The sequence below is a fragment of the Pteropus medius genome, unplaced genomic scaffold, assembly GCF_902729225.1.
Source record: "Pteropus medius unplaced genomic scaffold, Ma_sr-lr_union100, whole genome shotgun sequence".
Taxonomy (NCBI): domain Eukaryota; kingdom Metazoa; phylum Chordata; class Mammalia; order Chiroptera; family Pteropodidae; genus Pteropus; species Pteropus medius.
The window spans coordinates 4,063,632-4,073,909 of NW_024347791.1; the positions used below are offsets into that span (position 1 = coordinate 4,063,632).

The window sequence follows — 10,278 nt, forward strand, 5'->3', positions numbered from 1 at the left end:
GGATGGATGGATGGATGGATGGATGGATGGATGGATGGATGGATGGGTGGATGGATAGATAGATGGATAGGTAGATGGATAGGTAGATGGATGGATAAGTGGATGGATGAAAGGAGGGAGGGGGGAAAAATAAATTTTCCCAGGCTTCTCTTTCTGTGCCCTCTCCTTACCTTGACAGGCCCTACGTCCCCTTTTTAAATCAAACACTCAATATTTTTATGGCCTCCTTCTTATCCTCCTTGTGCCATCTAAACCCCTTTTCTGGAATGGCTGTATATTAGTCACTCGCACCTCAGTATGAATTACCTTACAGTGTACTTATTACTTTTCCCATGGAACTTCCAAGGTTGGGCTCTTAATAGATGCTCATTAAGTGTTTGCTGAGGGAACAATTTAGCTTTCTAAATGTTAACCCTTTTGGTGGGATGAAAGTTGTGGACTTTCAGATATCTGCAGGAGTAAGGATGCCACAGTGTTGTGTCTTTGGAGAGTAGAGAGGTAGAGACTGGGAGATGACATTCTGGCCTCCTCTCTGCAGTCACAGTGTGTGGGTGGCTGATGACTTTGTTTACCCTAAAGGCCTGTGCCAGGGAGCAGCTGGGGCAGGTTTCCATGATGCTAAACATGAAGAGGAGTTCCATTCAGAGCAATGAAGGTACTGCTACCTTCTTCCTCTTGGAGAAAGGAAATACAGTCACTTCTCCAGGGATACACCCAAATGACCTTGGCCCTCTACCTATCCCACTGAAAGAAAGGAGAGAAAGAGATGAACATTTAATACCTGCCATGTGTCAGGGATGTCATTCATGGGAGCCTTGTGGCAGACATAGTAATGTTCTTATATTTACAAATGAAACTGGGGCTCGGGAAGGTTGACATTTGTCTGAGGCAGCACTAGGAAGTAAATAGCAGAGCTGGACAGGACATGGTTCTGTCTCTGATGCTAACATTGCCCACCCACCTCTTCACCTGGAGAGGCGAAGTCCCATCCTGGCAATCCACAGGTGAGCAGCACACTTACCAGCACATTTTTGACATCTTCCCAGAGGCTTTCAAATCTGCATTCTCATTTAATCCTCACGACAACACTATGGGTAGATTTTCGTATCCCCATTTTACATATGAAGAAGTTGAGGCTTGTCCAAAACACGCAGCAGGTGGCAGAGCTGCCAACTCAAATCTAGATCTTCTGCTTCATGCCTGTTGCTCATTTTTCTTGCACATCTAGGGACATGCCCCAGGAAAATTCATCACCCTCCCCGAGTGCCCACAGCACCTATCCAACTCATTTGCCCTTCTCATATTCTCATGCATAGACACACATCCAGATCCTCTCAAATTCATCGTTGCAACCCTTGGCCCTTGGTGAAGAAAAGGTACCAAATATTGGATGGATCGTTGGATGAACTGGGCCTCTCACCAGGGAGGCAGCCCCTGGCCCCTCAGACTGAGTTGGGATCCCCTTCTGTGGGCTGACCTGCATCTTTGGGCTAATGCCCTGTATGGTCATCATCCATTTATGTGTCTCCCCTTTCAGTTATATATTAAGCCCCAAGAACTATGCTGTCTTCATCCTTGTTTCCTTAGAGCCTGCAGGCTCTGGCACATAGTACATGGTCAATAAAAATGTATTAAATTTCCTCCAAAGAAGCCTTCCTCGACCAACCTAAGTCAGATCTTCCCTGCTCCCCATATCTATCTTCTATCAGTCTGTGCATTTTATTCATCGTTCTCATCACTTCTTTTTCACCTGGTTAGATTTCTGACTTTCCCAAGAGCATGTTAGCCCCACAAGAGTGGGAATGATGTCAAACTTTCCCTTCATGCCTAGTGGGGTGCCCGGTCCATATGAAGCTCAGTAAAAGTGGTTATATGAGGGAGTAAATAAATGATGTGAATTGTGACCAGACCTACTCACAAAAATCTCCTTCCCTATGCTGTCAAAAGCCAATGAAGGACATAAAGGACATTTTTCACATCCTGTGGCTTGGGACTCTAGTGGGTCTCAGTTCCTTACCTCCACAGATCCCTGCACAGTTGTGAGGGGCCACTCACCTTCAGAGGGTCCCTCCGTTTCCTAACTCATTGGAGCCCCTTAATTGCAACAGGGTACAGAGAAGCTGCCCACCGTTGGAGGATCCCATGTGGCAGTGGGAAGGGGCCAGGAGGGTCAGGTATTCTGGGAGTAAATGATAGAGCTAGAATCGGATCTCTGAATTGTTCAGAGGCCCCACTTTTGCCACATATCCATTCAGCCAAACTGCCATGTGACGCTCCTCGTCTTGCTAACTGGGAAAGCCTTGAGTGTGTCTACTTTCAGCAGTCTTCTGCATGGTCTCCCCGCTAATGTCCAGGCCACAAATGAGCAACTAATGTGCTGCATCAGAAACATGAAAATCTCTTAATAGAACTGGATTCCTGCATTTCCTCTCCCCCTCCCTTCCCCCAGTGGGGGTGACCTCTGGGAAGATGGCTGTGCCTGAGACAGAACATTCCTGATCTCTCTCCCTGGGGAGAGCATTGCTGAGGCCTAGCCACATCTCAGACGGATTTATTGGAAGGGTACTGCTTGGACACAGGTGGATCCTGTTTGTACTAATTCTCCTCTTCTTTCTGCCCCTGCTGCAGCCATGAAAGAACTCGGTACCCGCTTCTCATAAATCTTTCTTTCACACCACATCCCGCCTCCCCAAATAGGGATTTCCCACCCCAGGCAGAGCCATTTTTATAATATTCTCCTTCCTGGTGCCTCTGATGTGGCAGCAAAATATGAGACCACCCACAGAGATGGAAGCTGGGTGGAATCAGGAGCTGCCCCAACCCCCTTCCCAAGGCCAAGGACTTGACTGATTGGCTGGGATATTCAGGGAGCTCATTATGAGAACAAACATATTAGGGCATTAGGAAGACATCTGTGTTAGGGAGACAGAGCCCTAGGCCTAGTGGGGTCCTCCATTTTACCTGAGGTCAAACAGCCAGGCAATTATAGAGGCAGCAACCCCAGCTCCCGAGTCATCTAGAATTCCAGACCATCCTTACCCTTACCTCTGCCAGACAGAACTGTTCAGAGGCAGCTCAAGCCTGAATGAGCCCCCGGCAAGGAGGCAACAGTCTGTGTGGCCTGTCAGGAGACAGACTTCTGACTCCTGGCCAGGAAGGGGGATGGACTGCCTGACCCTAAGCTTCAGCCTGTGTCTGTCTGCCAGGCCCTGCAGTAAAAATCTTAGAGATGGGCAAAAAGAGCGTTGCTCCTGGAAAGGTGAGGCCTTCGAAGGCCAGAGCGACTCGGGTGGTATTGGTGTAGTGCAAAGTGCTCTGGGTTCCGAGTTAAAAACAAGTTGAGGGCTGCCATTTGTGCAGGTTGGACACTGCACAGTCTGACGCCACATCACAGTTGGTGTAGATTTGTAAATTTATTACAACAGTGTACCAGTAGATGGCAGTGAAGCGTCTTGAGGACAGGATACCCTTGGCCTATCCCTGGAAGACATTAGTCAGCAAACATTTGTTAAACATGTGCCTTGTGCCCTGGCACTTTGTGCCGGATACTGGAGGTTCAGTGAGCATTGAGATACAGTTTTGGGTGTCCTAGGGGGAGGGGACAGACAATGCATAATTGGAAGACAGAGTGATATATGTTCTAATGGTTAAGTACAGCACCCTGTGGGAACCCAGAGGAGGGACACTTAAGCCAGTTAATGGGGGAACTTTCAAAGAAAACTTGATAGAGTAAGTGAGGATCTTGGAACATGAGAAAGAGGCAACCACTCAGAAGAGCAGGAAGTCTCTATCCTAAGCATAGAAAACACATGTGTGAAGGCTCAGAGGCATAAAAACATAGGAAGTGTTTAAGGAATCGTAGAAAGTTGAGTGTGTCTGTGTAGTGGGCAGAAGAGTGGAGAAATGGGCCATAGTTCAGCAGGGTCAAGATCATGATGGACTCAAGAGGGTCTGGACTGAATCCCCAAAATCTTAAAGTATGAGCTCTACTCACTGTTGCCACTGAGGGGTTTTTTATGTGACTTTGAATAGAGACTTCTCCATCTGGAATATGTGAGGACTGCCCCCTGCCCTACCACCTCTCAGGGTTGACATCAAGGTCAAATTAGAAAAGGGATGTGAGGGGGCTTGAGACCTTATATACCAATGCCATCTATTATTATTATTATTGTCTATCATTTCACCCATGGGACAGATCAAAGTGAAGTGAACTGTAGTTCCGTTTTGTAACTTTTATAAGGATAAGACTGTTTCATTTATTTGTGGTTCCTTGCTGCACAGCATTCATAGGAACGGAGTAAATACTCAATAGTTCTTTGTTGTTGATTCTATTTCAGGCTCTGGGCTGTATACTTTGGAGCTTACTGTGTGCCAGGAACTGCTCTAAATGCTTTATATGTCTTACCTCATTTACTCCTCACAATAACACTACGTGATAGCTACTGTGATTATTCCTACTTCCCAGATGTGGAAACTGAGGCATATGGAGGTTGAGTGAGTTATCCAAGGTTGCATAGCCAGCGAGTGATGGAGCTGAGATTATATCCAGTCAGCCCAGCCCTGAGTCCACTGCACCCTACTGCCCTGTCGCATAGAGGGTCAAGTGACTTTTTCATCACAACCTTGGCTGGTAGCTGTTATTACCACTTGCCAAATGAGGAAACTAGAGCAGTTAAGTACCTTGTCTTAGCACATGTGGTGAGTAAGCAGTAGAGCTAAGATTTTTGCCCATGCCTGTATAATTCCAAATCCATGCTTTTCCCAGTATATCAGTGATTGCATTCGTTAGTTACCAATCTGAAGTCCCAGGCCCACCCATTACCTCTATTAAATCCAAGCTAGAGGGACCCTTGACCTAAGTCCTGCCCTGGACTTTACTAGCTATATCCCTCTTGACAACAAAGGAGAGCCCTGTACCAGAGCCATGAAAATTGTACTCTGAGGTCCATGCATCCTAGAATTTCCTGCCCAAAGGGACCCAGGCCCAAGTCCAGGGCCTGTGTAGGCCAGTAATCTAGCCCAACCTCCCAAGGCATGGCCAAGGGACAACTGTTGGTGGGGGCGTAGGCAAGGACATGAAGCTTGGCCATGTGGCCTGGGCCATTCACAGCCTTCACAGGAAGCCCCAGTGGTGCAGGACAGAGGAGGGTGGGAGGAGAATGAGGAAGGACAATGGGAATCAAGAGATGGCAATCTCCATGGTGCCATGTTTTGGATAGAACTCCAAAAATTCTGAGAAGTCTGAATTCTGACACTTCCGGGTCACTACAAAATTGTATTTATCAAGGAAAGCAGACAGACATGTTTTATTTAAATGCTTGCTAGCTTTATTTATCAATTTTAAATGTTAGGCCTTTGATACATAGGCCTCCATTTGTTCTTTTGCCCCATGCCCCACAAAATATTAGAGATGGGCTGATCCCGGTGTCTAGAGTTTGCAGACACTACCTTTAAGGATTCATTTTAAAATTCACAAACTATGTGAAAAGGTTCCCTATGCATGAAGCTGGCTATACACACATTTTGTCTAAGACCATCCTGGGAGAAAAAAACAAAATCTTGCTTTCAAGTCATACTAACAGCTCCTATCTCACTAAAATCCTGCCTACTTAACATCTAAACCTGTGAACAGCGTAAGAAAAAGTGGCGTTAATATTAGAGCTGTCAGTCAGTGATGCAGTCAGTGTCGGAAAGAGAACTCCACTTGCATCAGCTACATGTAGATAGACTTTGGAAGCAGATAGACTGAACCTTGGTCAGAGAGTTTGTAGAAAGGGTTCTTTCTTTCACAAATGGAAGGTTGAGAAAATAGACGGCGAATCAGTGGGAAAAGGATAGAAGAAACAGAAGATTCTTAGGTCTAATTATAACAATTATTGATTAGAACTCAGCTACACCTAGCCGAATGGAGAGTTGGGCTATGCATTTTTTGGTGCCAAACTCTCTTACTGTGGGAAAAGAGAAGAATGAGTATTGCAATTAAAGAGCTGTCTCTGCCCCAGAGAGGGTGTGTGGAAATGCTCAACACAGCACTCAGATGACTAAGAAGTACTCAGTTCATGAACAATCAACGAGAGCAAATGGAAACTTTTGTTACTTTTGCTTTGTGGGAGGATATCTAAACCCAGAAGCACCTCAGTATTTGCTGCTATTTTCCAGGGTTGAGCAAAAACATAGGTGTGGAATTAGAAGGCCAGGTGTGGAATCTCTCTGAGTTTCAGTTTCCTTGTCTATAGGATGAAAATAAGAATACCTGCCTCGTGGTGGTGGTAGTGGTAAGCATTAAGTGAGAAAGATTTTAGGATAAAGCCTGTAGCATGTTTTCTGGCAGAGACTAAGGGCTCTGCCATTATTTTTTCATTCAGCAAATTCTAATTGAGCTCCTACTGTGTGCGAAGAACTGTGATAGGTGTTGGGAATAGAGTGATGAATAAGAGATTGCTCCTGACTTCAAGGAACTGTGTTATAGTTTGTGGACATAGACAGTTAAATGCAGTTACTAACTGTAATTGTAATTAGTGCTATGAAAGAAGAGTATGACAAGGGAATCTGTATGAGAAGAGAGATGAAGGAGGCCAAGAGTAGAGGACTTTTAGAGACAAATGGACAAGCGAATGGATTTGAGAAATAATGAGAACATAGAATCAATGGAAATTGGGAGAAAGAGATGACGAGAATGATGTCTGTGTTTCTGCCTTGATTAATGAGTAGATGGGATGCCATTTACTGATAATGGGGAAACAGAAGCAGGGATGTAGAGGAAAGATGGTGGGTGAGTGGTTGGGTGGATGGATGGACGGACAGATGGACCAAGGAACAGATAAGATCCGCTCACTGGACAGATGGACAAATAGAGAAATGAGTAGATGAATAGATCAATTTAACATGTCCCTTGTGGAGTTTATAGGGTGTAACTCAAAAGAATTCTGTAGTATTTATTTATGTAGGACTCTTTATCTCATTTGATCCTTAAAATAACCCTTAGAAATATGTCACGCAGGTATTCATTTCTTCCTTTTAGAGAGGATAAAATGGAGACACGAGGAGATCAAACAACTTGACAGAAGAGAACCTGAGTCTCTAGTCCTCCTGTCCAACACAGTTTCCCCCGCTCACCCCCGACACAGTACATATAAATAATGAGAAAACCGTCAGTCAAGGCGAGAGGAGTTTGGTAGAGAATGTGTCTGCATGTGCACCCTTTGGGAGAAGGGAGAAAAGAGTAAAGCAGTCTGTATCCTGACTCAGAGATTTCTCCCTCTCCTTCACAGGGCCAAGTATTTCCATGGGAAGAAGGTGAATGGAGAGGTGGAGATCCGAGTGGAACAGGTAGGTTGGAGCGGAGTCTTTAGCACCACCACCCTGACATTTTCTGTAGCTGGGGCCATTTCAAGGAGCAGCCTTGGTCCCCATTCTTATGTGGCTATCATGAGCCAAGATTTTCAGAAAAATTCCGACTCATACCTGGGAGTCTCATTAAATTCTAGAATTATTTGGTCCAGTAGTTTTCAACATTTTTGTTTTAACAGCAGAGCCTTCCTTCAAAGGAAATCTCAAGTAGGAGCCAGTTCTACAAAATAGAGACAAGTAGAGCTTCTCTGATGGAAATGGGCATGGGGAGCCCCAAAGTCCATCTGCTCCATTCAGTTCCATCTCGCCGCATCCCTGCCATGGTCTCTGAGGCATGGACCCACTTGGGCTAAGGAACACAGTGGATTTGAGTCCTGGCTCCCTCATTTTTGGGAATTGGGCAGGTGAATTAATCTCTGTGTGCCCCATTTCCCTTGTATCATTGTTGTCGGGGCTAAATTATTTAAAGCCTTACAGGAGATTAGAATAGCAGGGACTTGCTCAAGGCTGCATGAGAAGTCAGTGGCAGAATTCGGACTAGAACCTATGCTCTCCAGATCTCAGGCTCCCCCATCCACTCGGTGAACATTCGTTGGGGACCTACTCAATGCCAAGCACCGTGCTTGTCTTTAGATGAGTATAGCAGAGCATGGGCTCTGGAGCCAGATTCTAGGTTCAAATACCAACCAACTGTGTGACTTAGGTTGAGTAATACTTAAGCCTTCTGTGGCTTAGTTTCTTCATGCATGTAATTGGAGTAATAATAGCATCAACTCCATAGGGCGGCTCTGAGGATCAAATGAGTTAGTCCATGCAAAGTACTTAGAACAGTGCCTGGCACATACCAGCACTTGGTAAACTTTACCCATTTAAGGTCCCTGCTATAAGATGAACTCAGAAAAGCGCAATAAAAAAATAGAGAGATATGACTTTTCCAGCACCCTGAGTTTGGTGTGTTGAAGATACAGAAAGCCTTTCTGAGCATCAAATTTGAGTTGGCTTAGTATGAAAACACCTACAGATTGAATTTCAATTTCATCTTGCGGCTTTCAAGTCAGTCCAATGTCTCCTGGTTTTCCTTCCATTGCAGAAAGCGGGTTATTTTTGTTCACTTAACAAATATTTGTCAAATGTCTGAATCCTGGCTCCCTCATACTATGCTAGTTAGCCAACGCGAGGAACAAGGATATAGAATCAGAGGCTCTGTCCCAAAAAGTTTGTGGTCTAGGAAGGAAGGCAAGGTAAGTCTTCACAGAAACTCAACACAGGTGGAGTCCAGGAAAGAGAGGTCCAAATTTAGTGCTGTGGGCAGCAGGGCCACACTGACTGAGAGAGTCAGAAGTGGCTTCGAGGAGAGGGTGGTATTTGAAACAGATCTTGAAGGATGGATAGGATTTCAACAAGCGGAGATGGCAACACGAAGAATATATGAGCGGAGGTAAGGAGACCGGAAGTAGAGGGTGAGAAATGGTGGGGAGTCCAGATTGGTTGACTCAAAAACAGGACACCTCATCTTCCCCTGATCCCAATCTGCTCGTCCTCCCGAGCTCCTCTCTCAGTGAAGAGTGCCACCATCTACCTTCCACCATAGCCAGAAACCCGAACCGTCTCCTGCATTCCCGCCTTTCTGCTGCTGTGCTCAATTACCAGGTCCTTTTGACTCCACATCCCATATCTCTCAAGTCCATCCACTTCTCTCCTTTCCCATTGCCTAGATCCTTGGTTGACTCATCATCAACTCTTATCCAACCTTCCTAATCAGTAGCCTCGTAACTCCATCTTTTCACCCACTTCCAATTTATTTTTTATACTAAAGACAGAGTCATCTTTCTGAAAAAGCAAATTAGATTCTCAAGTGTTAACTTTAAAACCCCTTTCTCAAAGACTCCTTCTCTGAGCCCTCACACCCTGATCTCAATCAGGTGACCTGGGTGTTCCCTTTCATAGCACCCCGGCCTTTCCTTCCTAGCCCTTATCTGAGTTTTCAACCACATATTTAGGGATTATTTTCATGCAGGTAGAGACCATGGCTGTCTGGATCCCACTCTGTTAAGTAGCACAGGGCCTGGCACATACTAGAACTGAAGCAAATACTTGCGGAAGGAAAACTTACAGATTCCACAGATTCCAGGCTGCTTATCAGTTTCCAGGGAAGACAGATCACTGCTCCTTCACCTCCCCTCAAAAATCTGAGTTTTCCATAAACCACCTGATAAATGCTCAGTTGCCAGCTTAGCCAGCCCTGTCTCAACTCGCTTGTGAAAACCTCCGAGGCATGTTTTAATTTTTACCCCTTTTATCCCATTGCCACCCTTGACCCAACTTATGGGTACAAAATCTATGAGCAGGACCATCAGAGAGAATTGCCCTGAGAAACTCACGCAGTGACTCTGGGGACACTCAGCCGGTCTATGAGGGCTACGATCACACTGGAAAACATTGGCTGCTTTAGAGTCATCCTGATTTTCTGCCATCCCCCTTCATGGAAGCCAGAAGGCAAATTAGCCAAGGGACCAATTAGCAGAGCATTTGGACATTTCCCCTTGGAAGACATGCCTTCTTAAAACCCATCTTAGAGTCTGAATCAATTGTCTTTTCCCAGCTGGATCAATTGGTGGGTCTCAAATGCATCCTCTAGCGCTTTTGAGAAGTCTTAGGATGGAAGCCACTGTTTAGTCTGAGCTGGCCTCACATTTTGGAAGTCTGTCTCCCAACTAAGGGCCAAATTAACCAGATAATTGCGCTGTCTGGGTCTTGCTGGACAGAGCAAATGAGTTAGTTGTGGTTGGCCTAGAGGAAGCCTCCACTCCTTCTCTCCACCCTTTCCCCCTCCAGTTCAAAAACTGCTTGCCTCAGCTCTTGCAGAGCCAGAAATCAAGACACCCTGGGGAGGCCAGTTGGGGGGGACTGCATCATGTTGCATTCCAT

The 10,278-nt window shown here is 45.6% G+C and overlaps 1 protein-coding gene across 2 annotated transcripts in view; it reads left to right on the forward strand.

Moving 5' to 3' along the window:
* The window catches only part of SYN3 (synapsin III), a 409,605-nt gene that overhangs the window by 42,955 nt on the left and 356,372 nt on the right, over window positions 1-10,278 (forward strand). For both annotated transcript variants that reach the window (XM_039877852.1, XM_039877853.1), the window contains exon 3: window positions 7,272-7,329. In XM_039877852.1, coding sequence (XP_039733786.1) covers window positions 7,272-7,329 — 58 coding nt within the window. The remainder of the gene's footprint in view (window positions 1-7,271; window positions 7,330-10,278) is intronic.